Source organism: Typopeltis vanoorti, chromosome 19 (genome assembly GCF_054136105.1).
Source record: "Typopeltis vanoorti isolate ZY-2024b chromosome 19, IOZ_Tvanoo_1.0, whole genome shotgun sequence".
NCBI classification, from domain to species: Eukaryota; Metazoa; Arthropoda; class Arachnida; order Uropygi; family Thelyphonidae; genus Typopeltis; species Typopeltis vanoorti.
In genome coordinates, this window is record NC_143567.1 from 60,399,521 (window position 1) to 60,415,318 (window position 15,798).

The following is a 15,798-nucleotide window of genomic DNA, read 5'->3' on the forward strand; positions in this document are numbered from 1 at the left end:
AAAATGGCTGACAGGCTACAGCAAAGAGCTCTGCAGGCCACAGGTGGCCTGCAGGACATGTATTGAAGACCCCTGATCTACACCAATGGCATCTACTGCCCACCACCACTACAACCACTGGTATTTTCACAGACAATCACAAATATCCATGCCCATGGCAAGATTCAAACCTGCAGCCTTTTGGCTAGAGAGCGGATGTGCTAACCACGCAGCCAACCAGGCCAGCAACCTTTCCCAACTACGGCATTATTCTTCATCTCCACCAATAACTTTAACAATCTTCTTTTTCATCTTTTAAGTAGTTTGTAACTCCAATTACCACTAACTCGGATATTCATTCATTTCTTCCATGCAAAGCTTCAGTTACTTTAATGATCAAATCGCATAAAATGCCATGTGATTATCTTATAATGATGTATCTCCTTCATCACATCAGTCAATCACTTCATAAAATTTAAATTTCATTCTCCAATACATTCATTTTCATCAACTCCCATTTAAGTTCCTTCACTCTGCTTTCATTACTATAATTGATAATGCTTTCATCAATTGCTTAGTTACTCTTTTGGTTATTATATATATATATATTTTTTTTTGCGAACACTTTAGTTCAGTGGTCGGCAACCTTTTTAATTTGAAGGGTGCAATACTGCAGGCACTATGATGCTTGTGGGCGCTGCATTGCCAACTCCTCCTGATTTAAATACTTAAACTTAAAATTACAATTGGCATGAATGGTTTTGAAATGTCTTTCTATATTACTTTTTTAGAAATAGCCACACTATTATTGCATAATAAACAAATACATTTGCCATTATGATTGATAAAGCAAGGCGCTCGCATCTTATCTGACAGATACATGCTAATTGTTAATATGAATATTCTTTTTGTATTCATTTTTTATTTTTATTTTTTATGGTATTTTATATTCATTCATATGCGACAAAAATATGTTGTAAAAGTGGGGTAAATAAAAGAATGTTAAAATTTGAAATCTCATTTTTCTTAAAAACAACTAATCATAGAATTTCTAAGCCTGAAATGAGAAAAAAAATACCTGTGTCATGAGCCCTCCGTAATTTTCAAATTTTATATTGCGCTCTTCATATTAAAAAGGTTGCTGACCTCTGCAAGATGTGCTTTACATTTATGGAAAATACTAAGGAAAGAGCTTGCTCCACCTTTACGACGAGTTGCCCATAAGGCACAACTTATGTTTGCATCCACCGAAACTTTTAGTTTCTATATATTCGGCATGAAACTCTTGTAGTTTCTATATTTGGCTATGAAATAATGTTGAATTCAATATTCACTTAATTTGTACCATCATGTATTATATTTGCAGTGTTTTTTCTCCATGTTTTCTTGCATTTTAGCACATACTAGTAATGAATGTATCTCACAGATATACTGTGATCTAAGCTGCAAAATTACCGCTGCAAGCACCAAAGCAGTTGACAATAATTTCTCTGAGGGCGCAATAAAAATTCACTGCGGGCACCATGCCGTCCGCGAGCACTGCATTACTGACCCCTGCTTTAGTTTATCACTGCATTACTCGCATACACTAATACTCTCATTCTTTTTATTCATCACAACCATAGTTGTGATGAATAAAAAGTGTGTGCATCAAATTTTGGTATGAGCATCAAACAATTTCAAAGTGCATCCAATGAAAAAAAGTCCAACTCAAAATTAGATCTTTGGACTGAATCTTGAATTGAAACTTTTTAAACAAAAAAACAACAACAACAAAATAACCACAATTATATTCAATCTAAAAAACTTAAGTACTAGTACAGAAAGTGTTTGAACAATAAAAGATTTAAACACTTGAGTTTAGTTAACTTTCTACTACTATCTCATTTTTCTTAATAATAATTATATAACACACATAATTTTTAGGAAAAAAGCAAAAATGGAGCATTAAGACTATGCACACTACATGGTATATGTAAATAACGAATGAAATTAAAATATATATATATGTATTTATTTTACCTTGGTGGAAGAAATAGACTACTGTATTGCAGACATGCTTGTCCAACTACTGGTGTATACACAATAGGTAATAACTCTTCCATGTATTCACACAGAACACGATAGAACAAGTGTTCATTGTTATCCTTTAAAGAAAAATACAGTTTCAATTTAATAACATACTTTGTTTCAATATAAAAAAAAAAAAAGATATTCAGGAAGAATGACAGTCTCAAAACTATAGCTATTTATATTATTATGGCTTTCCAGTTAACCATGTCTCACTAAATGCTTTTCAGGCATTTCAAATCTATCAGCAGCAAACTGTTTTCAAAGCAATCACTGATTAATGACTTACCTTACCAATTCACTCTCTTTAAGAAAGTTTAAGAAAGACATTCAGTTTCTGCTGCTTTCATCTTCTTGAAATATTAATATGGTAACTTCATCTTCATCATGTTAACCTCATCTATCAGTTGGCATTGATCATTTCCTCACTCTCTCCTTAAAGTGTTAATGCAGTAGCTATTCAACATTCTTTCATATTTCAACTCCAAACTCAGAGAAAATTTTCTTGTGCTTTATTTATTCCTTCCATTGCTGTGTTCTGGAAAAATATACCTCCTCCTTACTTATTCGGTAAAGATTAGCACAGTCTGCAGCTTTTCAGTAGCCACAATTGCTAGAATTGTGAGGACAATACAACAGATTGTGGCAATATGAGGAGGACTGGCATATAAAAGCAAAGAGGTCATATAGATTATAATGTACAAATGTTGTCACCTTGTTTTCATCGGAATGAGGATATTCCAGAAAAGTTTTTTTTTTTTTTAAAAAAGTAACTAAGTTGTCACTGATAACTTAGTCATCTTAGTTCTTCTTCCTGGAGACAAGACTACATGTCACCTTTAGGATGAAGATGAGAAGATACCAAGGGACATGCTTGACGGATGTGAAAAGAGACGATATGATTGAGACAAAAGCTGGTGAAAGGAGTCTATCAGACAGACAGAATGAAATTATTGCAAAGGGTAATATACAGTAGGAAAATAAGATGTCACCTGCCTCCCTGGAAGCTGCATAAGGGATATGAATAAGAAAATGAGTAGATTTTTAGCATGGAGAATGGCGGAATGCATTTCCAGAGTGGTGAGTGTTCAATCCTAAAATGTATTCAGGAGAAGGTATGATAAGCATGGTACATATAAATTAGCTGAGTGTGGACAACACCCCCCAATCCTCAGGAGAAAGCCCCTTTTTATTTTGAAATTTTTAAATCATAACTTTTATTCTTATTCTTATTTGTAGTTTATGAACACTTTTCTAACATGTACAATATTACATTCATTATATTGTAAGACTGAAATGAGGATAGCATTATATGAGGGTGATCTGAAAAGTTCTTGGCTTTACAATGAAAAAAAGAATGTATAATTTAAAAAATTATTTTTATTTTTCAACATAATCTCCCTTAAGACTAATACATTTATTCTAGTAATTAATCTTATTAATTACTAGAATAAATCTCAGTAAGATTAATAAAAATTAATCTTACTGAGAACCCTGTAGTGGTTCTCAGTAAGATCTGCAAAATACCCCTCTACAGCTGCAGTCACCTCTTAATTCGAAGAAAAACGCTGACCAGCGAGGAAGAGTTTTAGTTTTGGGAAGAGAGAGGAGTCAGAGGAAGCCAAATCTGGGGAATAGAGTGGATGTTCCAACAATTCATAGTGCAGATCCCTTAATTTTCCCATTGCCAAAACACCTTTGTGGGCAGGTGCATTGTCCTGATGAAATATGATTTTTTTCCCCCTGCAAACTGGGTCTTTTCTCACAATTTTTTTTGTCTAGTCTGGTTAAAAGATCAGAATAATATTCCCCGGTTATTGTTTTACTCTTTTCAGGATAATTAATAAACAAAATGCCTTTAAGCATCCCAAAGCACTGATGCCATGACCTTTCCTGCTGATAGAACCGACGTTGTCTTCTTTGGTGCTGAACAACCAGCTTCTGTCCACTGTTGCATAATGGTGAATCCAAGTCTCATCCATAGTAATAAATTGACACACAAAATCAGTTTTATTTTTGTTAAAACGCTTCAAGTACTGTTCAGAGATTTTCATGCGAATGCGTTTTTGATCTGCTGTGAGCAAGCATGGCACCCATCTTGCGCAAAGTTTTTTCATTTGTAATTCTTCATGCAAAATATATCCTACACGTTCTTTTGAAATGCCTATAGTCTCAGCAATTTCATGCACTTTGACTTGCCGGTCATCCAATACCACTTGATCAATGATTTCTGGTGTTGTTACACTTTTTGGATGTCCTTCATGTGGATCATCTTCAAGGCTGGTATAGCCACGTTTAACTCGGCATCCTATTTCTTAATTTTCGAAAACGAAGGAGAAGAGTGCCCATAAACTTTTATGAACTTTGAATGAATTTCTTTTGGCGTTAAACCTTTTATAAAGATTTTTATAACTGCATGATACTCAATTTTATCCATTTCAAGGGATACAGACAACATTTTTGCTTCACACAGCTGTATAAAACAAACTACTTGATAGAATGACTTGCAATTTTACATGGAGGCTTATTTTTTCTATAGGCAAGATTTTTTTTTTAGAAAGAAAAAAATCTTGCCCATAGTGCTGCCATCTATGGTTGAGGCCAAGAACTTTTCAAACCACCCTTATAAGTATTATCTGTACGGCATGACTGTATGAAGATAGCCCTATTCTCCAATGTTCACTATTAAGAGAAATCATGTGAATTAGTGTTTGGGAGCTTCTTCAGAGTAGCAATCAGAAGTGTGACTGATGAGTCAATGCATCAGACTAGGAATGAATGCACAATCATCACCACCACCACCAAGCAAAATGCTAGAAATTCTTCCATGGCAAATTTAAAAACACATTAAATTTCAAAAAGGAAACAAGTGAAGTGAAATCCAAATATTTCTCCCACATAAGAAAAGCACAAGAGCCTATAGAAAGCAAATATGTGGAGATGGTCAGGAGTAGAGAAATGGGAGACATAATGGATGCTAGTTCTGCAGAACAATGTCCGTGAAAATATCTGTAGAAGAGACACAATGCAGAATCTGGTCTTCTATAGTTAACTGGATGATGAGATTATTTAAGAGGAGTGTCAGTAATCATCCAAACTACTTTTTCTGAAGAGCATAAAGAATTTTTAGGGCGGTCTTATGTGCACCACTTGGGCAGTATTCTAATGTATGTTGGTAGGATTTGGAATTTATAGAGTAACTGTTCAGCAGCATACCATCTTGATCAAAAAAGGATGTCATGGTTTTTGGTAGCTGATGATGCTATAGGACTGATATGATTGTGCCAAGAAAAGTTTGGAATAAGAGTCAGTCTGAGAAGAAAGATTGTTGAGCTGAACATTATCAAAGGTAAGTGGAGAAGACCTGAGATATTATTTTATAAGAAAACAAGCAGAATTGTGTTTTGGAAGCATTGAAGTTGACCAAGTGGTTTTCACCCCAATCAGAAATATGGTGGAGATCAGTGTTCAGGGCTCTTATTATAGATAATCTTGAAGCTTGAGATGTTTGAACACTTCAAAGATTGTCATGTGTATAGGATGAGTGGAGAGTGCTAACACCAACAAAACTATGAATGGGACTCACAGTTAATGAGAGTTGGTCATTTATATAAATCAGGAAGAGGGTGGGAGAAATGACAGAGCTTTGTGGTACACCTAAATTAACAGGAAAATCTGAAGAGAGAACACCAAACACCATCCACCATCACACATAGGGATCGATCTGAGAGAACACTAGCAATCCAGTTACGCAAAGGCAGTGCATATAATGGTAATTTGTTGAGAAGGCCTTAAAGCCAGACCCTATAAAAAGCCTTGGAGACATCAAGTGCAATGCCACAGGTTTCTCCAAACCTTTTCATGAAATGACCCCAGAGGTATGTGATGTAAGCCAGGAGATCTCCTGTAGGTCTAGATTGGCAAAATCCATACTGACAGTCACTAATTAGACAGCATTTCTCAAGATGTTGAAGAAGTTGCCTGTTGATAGCCTTCTCTATTACTTGAGATAAAACCGATGTAAGAGCAATAAGTCAATAGCTGGAAGGTAAACTTTTATCTCCTTTTTTTGTGGGGAGGGGAACTGGTAGTATATGGGCATTCTTCCATGCAGAAGGGTGGATGCCAGTTGAGTATATTTTAGTGAATAGATGGTAAAGAACAGTTGTTGGTTCAGGAGCACATCTCTTGAACCCAATGTGTAGGATTCCATTAGGACTGGCTGCCTCTGTGGCATTCAAGTTATTCAAGATTCTTCTGATGTTTTTCTGGAAGGTCACAGGATACACAAGATGCAATGTTCCAGGTAAAGAAGGAGGTAATTTTTTAATCATCTATGAATGAGTTGAAAGAAAAGAATGAAGCCAAGAAATCAGCTTCGTCTTTAGGTGATGTTACAATGCTCCTGTTAAGAGGAAATAGAGGTAGTACAGATGGACAAGGGTTGCTTCCAACAGTCTTTGACAAGCAACCAGAAGATGTGACTGCCAATGGCACAAGCAGTGAGTTTTCTACATTTACTTGTTGAATTTACACTTTACATTTTTAATGGTTTTACAAGTGTTGCAGGCAATAAGCTGGTGTTTTGGTCTCGAACCACTTGTGAAAAGCTGCTTTTAATGGACAGCACTTGCAAACTTCCTGGAGAACCATGGTTTAGATATGTATTGGGACATTTCAACAGAGTGAGGAATGAAAGTCTCCATTCCAATATGAATATAGATTATTTCTGTAACAAGATTAACAGGTTTCCAGATCTGAAGAATGAAACAGTAGTCTGACCATAGAAAGGAGGAGTAAAATTCACGTAAGTCTTCCCACTTGGCATTGTTGTAATACCAAATGTAAATGGCTGAAGGAAAGACATGCTATCAGAGATAAAACTTAGATGACATTGTGGTCTGCATTACTAAGAGGAGCATTCACCTGAGCAGAGTACCTGGAAAGAGTATTACTTAAAAATGAGATCCAGAGTGTTAGGTAAGCGAAGAGGATCGTCGGGAGATGAATGATCTGGTTTAAGTCATCGCTTACAGTAAAAATCTCTGCCTCTCCTCCAGCTTGGTCAGTGAAATTCATAAAAGGGAGCCAATTAGAATAGTGGATATTGAAATCATCAAGAAAGATGATTTCATTGTTTAAAAATTTTGACTGAATGAAATCAAGTTTTGAATCAAAGGGGTCAACTTAAATGATTTTGAGAATTGGGAGAATGATACAGGCAGCAGATAAAACAAAATGTAGCAAAGAAATTTTAAGCCACAGGAAGTGAAAAAAATAAAAAACGAGTTATAGGTTAGCATTCTTTGGCAAGGAATATCAGAACACAGAAAAGCACAAGCACACCTTCCTCGTGGCAGAAGGAGTCATACAAGGTGTAATTTTTAAATTAAAAGTTTTCTAAGTTTCCCATCTATGCTTTGCATTGTTCCTATTATGCAAATTCCAGTAATAAAAACATTAAAATAAAGTTGAAAAACTTATTATTATCTTTGTTGATGTATAGTGAAAACTAAAAATGTATATTGCATTCTTCATATTATTATTATTATTATTATTATTATTAACATACGTGGCACTTGCATCCTCTAGGCTAAGACACCTGAAGGTAGACTTAAGTTCAAGTCTAGTCAGCAACTGGAGGAACTTTTTCTAAGCCTATCTTTGATTGGTTCCCAAGTCAGTTGATTTCTTGTATGGGCAAGTGGGTTTTTCCTCCTGGTAACTGGTTGTATATACAGTGATCATCCCATAAACTCAAGAAAATCAACCGTAGAACCCACATTATTTCAGACAGTCACATATCTTATTAGGGTTAGTAGGTAAGGTCACAACCCCAGCACTTGTTTGAACGTCTCTTTATTGGTTGCCCTATAATTAGTGACAGACATGGGCCAGCTATCTCTGATTGGATGCCAGTGGAGATTGAACTGCACTCAGTCTCCAAAAGCTAGATAGGGGTTAAAGGCCTCGCCTACTCCCTATAAGGGAATAAAAGGTGTTAGCTGATTTATATTCTTTATTTGACCTCAAGGGAGTTAGAGATTTCATGGGAAGTAGATACACACACACACAAAACTCATCCAACTGTGCCTTAAACTGATTCAATGTGTCAACATACACAATACACTCAGGCAATGCATTCCACTCACCAACCACTCTCCATGTAAAGAATCTGCTCCTCACTCCCCCTGCTCACACTCTCCTTATACAGTTTCCAGGGATAGCGCCCCATTCTACCCCCCCCACTTCCTTTCTATGAAAAATCTCTTCCATGTCAACCTGAAAACAACAACCCCTAATTAACTTAGATGACTCAAACATATTCCCTTTTCCTCATATTATATTCAGGAGGCTTTTTTTCCATGTACATTACCTGAATCTGTCATTATACTCCACCTTCCAAAGACCACTGGCCATGCTTGTGAGTCTTCTCTGGACCCTTTCTAACCATATCTTCACCATGAAAATCCAGTGACCAAATCTGCGCACAATAATCTATATGAGTCCTGATCAAGGTCTTATACAATGGTATCATAATCTCTTTATTTCTGTACATCAAGTCCTCTGCATCATTGCCATTATCTGATGAGACATCTTCACAAATTGTTTAATGTGGCCCCTGAAATTCACAGCATTAAATCCAATTAATGAAAAATTAATTTCTTAAGTTGAAGATGGTATAAAACCTCCAAGAAGCATTGTTTTCATTTCTTCCTGCTCCTCCACTTCTGAAAGTCATATCATTCAATGAATTTCTACTAAATTTGAAGAAAGTTCATTCCAGTCCCTTGCAAGTAACTGTGCACTGTATATGCAGACCATCTTGCCATTCCTTAGTACTTTCCCCTAAACAAGTGGTAGTCTAAAGAATCAAATTCAGAACTGTGGAAGGATGTGGGAACAATTCCAAGCTATTTTTTTTTTTTTTTCAATTGTCTCCAGTGTTACATCATAGTGATAAGTTGTGCTGGAGGATGAAGTTTCTCTTCATTTGGCACTTTCTCTAAAATGTTGCAGTTTCTTGAGTAGCTAAACACAGAGAACTTCATTTATGGTCTCTCAGTCTCTCTGGGATTCACTAGTTGCATCACTCAACTAGTGAATCCCAGAAGACTGTACTCATGACCTTGCTTTCTTTTGGTTTGGAAAAGTTGAGTGATGCATTCCATCCTCTATTATGTGTTTCTGAGAGCAAAATTTGAAACTGCTTTCAACATGACAATGTTTAGCAGGATATCATCAGTTATGGACAGCATGTAATCAAATTGCTGAGACACAGTCATTGTGTCTATTTGCATTCATCCCTTGATGTGGAAATGAGCACTTAATGGAAGCACACTTTCCAGTAATTCAAGATCACTACTATCTCTTGTATGGCATGGTATGGTATACTATATAAGACGGGTTGCAATTTCCCTTAATGTTATCCTATGGTCTTCTTCAATGAACGTGACAGAATGCAACATGCAAAAACTTGACAAGACAAGCACAAGACGCTATCAATACCTGGATTTATGTCCATCCTTAAAACATTTCTTCCTCATCTTTTGACACTGTTGCAGGTATCTTCCATACACATATGAAGTCACTTTTAGATGGCTGAAGATGGTGTACCAGGAATCATGGTACAATTTAAGGAGGCTGTTCATGACAGACATCCCTACATCGAAATCATGACAATCATGATATCTATTTGCTTTCATCATATCTTTAGCATTTAGTCAGGTATAGAGTTGAATGGTGCTCATTATATTTGGTACTAGCTTGGTCCCATTCAAGTGCCATCTCCTATCTAGGAGGTTGACTACCATGATGTGACTCATGGTTAACTACAGGCATTATGACATGTGGTGAGGACCCTATCTTTTCCACATATTGTTGTAAGTATTCATGACTGTAAATTCGTGTGTGTGTGTATGTGTGTGTGTGTATTCCAGAAAAGGTAAACAGTTGGTTTGCTTGTTCTGGGGGACAAAAAAAACCGAGTTTCTGGGTGCCCCCCCCCTTCATCCCTATGAGACCAGCAAACTCACCTTTTAGCTGAAAGAGACCAAATAAACATTCCTCATGTCACGGACAGGAATCAACCCCAGGTCTTTCTGAGCAAAAGGGATTCATCTGACTGAGCTGGAGGCTCTTAAGTATTATATACATTGGTATATTGTAAGAACTAGCTAACTAGCTAAACAACTAGCTTGGTAGCTGTTTCTTAAATGGCTTGATGCCCCGCGAGCATTTTCACCAAATCAAACAATTGTTGGGAAGGGAGTTCCCTCTACAGACATCTCTACTAATGGGTTCTTCAGTTCATTTCAAACAAATTTGGAATATAGTTGTTTCATATTAGGCCACATTTGGATTTCTGTGCACAAATCTGTTTTGCTACTTGGCTATACTTGTGATAAGGAAACATTGGAGAGAGCATGCAAAGTGAATAAGTCCATCTTCAGAGCTTGGAATGTTGAGTATGAGGACAGATTAAGGGAATTTGGTCTGCAGAGCTATCCCAATCATATCACTCCTCCTCCATGGGAGGAGGAGGGAGGTGATATGATTGGGACATATGAGTTCGTGAGAAGAACCTGTAAAATAGATTTCCTTACTTACTTAATGTAAGTAAGAAAATGAAAAGAAGATTTTTTTTGCATAGTGAGTGGTGAATGAGTGAAATGTATTGCCAGAATAAGTGAAAGGTATGCTGATTAGTATCACTTCCAAGTCTCAATGGAGTTTTCAGATTCCATGTAAATGAAATGAATTTATTTTACTGTGGACTGACAATCCTTTGAGAATTTTAGTGCAACTGAAAAAAAAAGGAGGGAGTCAATAAAGGAGTGAAAGAAAGTAAAAATGCTACAAAAAACTCTAGAGATAGTATCATTCAACTTACTTCAGTCAGTAGCTACTTCATCTCAAAAAGAAAATAATGATCTTATATGTAAAACAGGGAGTCAAGTACCTGAAAAGAAGAAGGTTGGCTGCTGTTTAGATTCAGTTCAGATGCATCTACTTGCTTGCCATTGTTTTAAATGCTGAGAATGTAAATTTCCCTCTGAAATTCAAGCAATACCATAACACTGGAATTAATAAAACTACTATTAAAAGAACGATGCTATCCGAGTGACTGCTTCTTCTTTTTCTTAACATGGATCTTAGGCCGAGCGGCCTGTTCCAGTCTCATGCCATCTATTTCTTGGTCTTCCATTTCTTCTTATTCCACTTATTTTGTATCTGTATAATATTTTTGGTAGTCTGCTGTTGTCCATTCGATTTAAATGATCTAGCCATTTTTGTGTATACTGTCTTATGTAGTAATTAATTAATTTTATTTTCAGGGATTGTAAGATTTCTTCATTTGTTTTATGGTCCCACTTGGTATATCCAGCTATTTATCTGAGAAACTTCATTTCTGCTGTTTGAATTCGTTTTTCATCTTTACTTTTTATGGTCCATCTTTTGCTTTCGTATAGTAGAGTTAGCTTTGACAAGACATTATATAGTCTGATTCTAGTATGTTTTTGTAACAGGGATGGTTTAAATATATTATTTATGTGACTGCTTCTAAATATTGCAATTAACCTCCAACTTTCTCACATTACCTGAATTACTCATGACATCAGTTATGCACTGCAGCAAAGAAATCTAATTAAATTGAAAGTTTATTTTTCACTTGGTTAGACTATAATAAATTTAGTTTAATCCTTTATCTAAGTGTGAGCAAACAAAGTTTGCACCTGAAAAATCTTCAGGACTGGGGTAAGGTAGTAAAACACAGGCAATGCGTAGCAAAGGTGGACCAAGCTAACATCACTCCTATCTCAGTATCTCCCATAATGCAAAACATATCATCTCCTTGTGGATATGTATAATGTTATGCATTAAGGGAAGGGCCACTACCCAGACTAGTTTTGACCTTTATTGAGGCCTCTTCAGTGGGAGCCCAGAAGTGGAGATACCAGGCAGAAGCAATGGCGAGGTCATCTTTACCTATAGGAGTTGCCAAAACTACCTTACCCCAGTCCTGAAGATATTTTCAGGCACAAACTTTGTTTACTCACACTTGGATAAAGGATTAAACTAAATTTATTATAGTCTAACCAAGTGAAAAATAAACTTTCAACATCTTTCTCTAAATCCAGAGTAATTTAATAAAAAGGTGGCACACCTTTTGGCAACTCCTATAGGTAAAGATGACCTTGCCATTGCTTCTGCCTGGTATCTCGACTATTGGGCCTGGCTCCCACTGAAGAGACCTCAATAAAGGTCGAAACTAGTCTGGGTAGTGGCCCTTCCCTTAATGTATAACATTATACATATCCGCAAGGAGATGTGTTTTGCATTATGGGAGATACTGAGATAGGAGTGATGTTAGCTTGGTCCACCTTTACTACGAGTTGCCCAATGTTGTACTACCTTACCCCAGTCCTGAAGATATTTTCAGGTGCAAACTTTGTTTGCTCACACTTGGATAAAGGATTAAACTAAATTTATTAAAATCTAATTAAACTATTGTACTACATAATGCCAGCCTGGTTGGCCGAGTGGTTACAGTATCCACTCTCCAGCCAAAAGGCTGTGGGTGTGAATCCTGCCGTGGGCATGGATGATTGTGATTGTCTGTGAAAAACTAGTGATGGTGGTGTGCAGTAGATGGCATCGGTGTAGATGGTGCAGTTCACTGTAGTTGGTGGATTGAAAATGGAGAGTTGTAGAGTAGGTGTCTTCCTTCGATGAGTTGTTGAACTCCTTGGGAGTGTAATAATAATAATAATAATTGTAATGTGGTATATGCAAAGTCAAACTAGTCAACATTTAACCCCAGCAAGAGGAAATAAACCTACAGATGCTGAATACAGATAAACTTACGAATTCAATAATATACTATATTACCATAAAACAAAAGTTAATCAAGAATTTTTTTATCTTTAAAAGCATCCAAGAATCTGAGATTAAGCTAAAACCATGCCAAATGCTCTTCTCAATGGAGACTGAATTAATCTGTCTGATTCCATGGATGAACACCACGAGAAAGATTCTGAATCCATATTTCTAACTTCTGCTTGGAATAACTGCTTTTTTGAAAAGCATAATCAAACACTCTTATGCAGCTTCATCCATGAACAATGAAAGCTAAATGGAGCAGTTTCTGTTTGCTGCAAATAACACACTCTTGTATAGATCTTTCAAGGCCATTAAATAGTGTGAGCTGTGGACCCAAATGCTGTTGCCATCACTTGTGAGTCTTCTACTTAAGTATCTTCTCCAATTTGGAGGTTAACAATCATGGTATGCCAAAGTGTCCGTATCTCTCCGTTATAATCAAACATTGGGGCTAGTGCTGTAACTGAGCCCAGGAGATTCTGAAAAGTAATGTAACAGATTTTGTTTCTTGAGGATGTTTAATAATAAATGGCCTGATTGGCTGAGTGGTTAGCATACTTGCTCTCCAAAGGCTGCGGGTTCGAATCCCGCCATGGGCATGGATGTTTGTGCTTGCCTGTGAAAATACTGGTGGTGGTGGTGGTGGTGGTCGGCAGTAGATGACGTTGGTGTAGATGATGAATGTAGTTGGGTTGGTGGAGTGGTGGAGATGGAGAGTTGTAGAGTGGATGCCCTCCTTCGATGAGTCTTCGACTCCCTGGAGGTGTTGCATAATAATAAGAAGAAGAAGATGAAATTATACACCAGGAAATAAGTGAACATGCACTATTTTTCCAGAAAGTCTGGACTGTAGGGTCGATGTGGTAGAGTTTCTCAATGATTACAGTGCAACTACTGACAAATTGTATACACAGTGTGTGTGTGAAGTAGCATTGTTGTGCACCAAAATCATGCTGCTTGTCAGGAAGTTGTTGTTTGTGGCGAATGTTGGATTTCAGTTTGTCCAATGTTGCACACTAAAATTCTGCACTGATTGTTTCTCTTGAAGTCCACCAACATCACACCTTTGCAATCCCAGAACATTATGGCCATGACTTTTTGGACAGTAGGAACTGTTCTGAATTTTTTGTACACAGGCGATTGTGGATTTTCCAGATCATGGAGTCTTGTTTGCTCTCTGGGATAAAGTGATGAACCCGCATTTTGTCTCTTTGAGTGAGAAAATCCTCACCTTTATTGTTGTATTAACAGATTCTCCAGACACATGACCCATGAATGTTACCTTGTGCTCCTCTGACATTGTTGAAATCATCCAACAGGAGCACAGTTTTCAAAAGCCAAGGGCACACACCGTGAACAATTTTGTAAACAGTGGACTTACTCAAGTTCACCACTCGTGCAATTTCACTCAACAATATTCAAGAACAATGCCCTTAATGCGCAAAATATTGTCTTCTGCCTTGCTCGATGAAGGCCTGCCTGAAGTGATATTAAAGAAGCACAGTTACTTCTTTAACATCACTTTTTCACAATACAAAGCAACTAGTTCACAGTTATTTTATTTATTTATTTCGTGTGCAAACTTTAGAAAATGTAAGAGCATACAGAGCAGTTATGATTCATAGCTCATTATTATATTATACTAAAGGGAGGTGTTATGGCAAAAAGTTTGGGAACTCTTGGTTCGCAAAGGTGCATTCGCCTTTTGCACTTCCGTAGTGCAATTGGAAGAATGATGGTACTTAGGTCTTTTCTAATCTTCGATTAGAAAAGGCCTAAGTACGCAAGAATCGAATTTAGGCCTTTTCTAATCAAAGATTAGAATAGGCCTAAATTCGATTCTCATCATGACGGGAGGAATCTTTATATGGACTTTTTTCAATTGAAGGTGAGTTAGCTGATCTCATATGGAGGTAGCAGGGTTTTTTCTCTCAGAAACTCAGGTTTTTCATCCCCCATACAGATAAATCGGCCCTTCAGAACACATGCAATTTACAGACAAAAAAATACTAGCTGTGGTGGTGGTTGTGGGCAGTAGATGGCGTTGATATAGGTGAGTGGTAGTAGAGGTTCTGTGTAGTAGTGGAGATGGAGAGTTGTACAGCAGGTGTCCTCCCACGATGAGTCTTCGGACCCCTTGAAGGTGTGATGAATAATAACAATAATAATAATATGTATAAATGATTAAACACATATATTTAAAGAAATAGACATTAAAAGGATTAGGATTAAAAGCATACATTAAAAGACAAAAATGCCATTTGCATGAAATATTAAGTAAAAACATAAAATGTCAAATTTCACTCATCCAGTGAATAATATATTTTAAAGTTGTTTCATTACACTGCATTAAATCTTCTTGGGTATATATATTATTAATGTCTATTAATGTCATTTGGTGAAGCCCCTTTTGCTTGCAATAAATGAATAACTTCACAGACACCTGTTTTGGACCACACTCACATGGCTGCCACCATTTTGCAACTGGAATTAGCTGTGAGGCGACAGTAGTGCCATGCTGCAATTGCAGTCTTTTTGATGTTATTAACAAGTCTATCTGCCCACCATGTTTTATCTCATTCTTTTCATCGTTATTAAGAAAAAAAACGTGTTACCTTACATTTCAGAAATGCCTAGTATTATTACAAGCTATTAAGTACCATTTGATGCCTTTGCAGGTTCATAATTATATATGATTATGACTAACTACTTAGAAAGAAGTCAACAGACACCATACTGTGAGGAACAAACAGCCACAGTGGCTACCTAAATAAGATGTAGGATCACTTGACTGCAAGCAGCAGTCCTATGGAGCATACTTTCCACAAGCATATGATAGTGATCAATGGGAATTTTGGACCATTC

At 36.7% G+C, this 15,798-nt stretch overlaps 1 protein-coding gene across 2 annotated transcripts in view; it reads right to left on the reverse strand.

Annotated features, from left to right (window-relative positions):
* The window catches only part of LOC150096158 (NADP-dependent malic enzyme-like), a 272,304-nt gene that overhangs the window by 188,625 nt on the left and 67,881 nt on the right, over nt 1–15,798 (reverse strand). For both annotated transcript variants that reach the window (XM_090409458.1, XM_090409457.1), the window contains one exon: nt 2,002–2,126. In XM_090409458.1, coding sequence (XP_090265584.1) covers nt 2,002–2,126 — 125 coding nt within the window. The remainder of the gene's footprint in view (nt 1–2,001; nt 2,127–15,798) is intronic.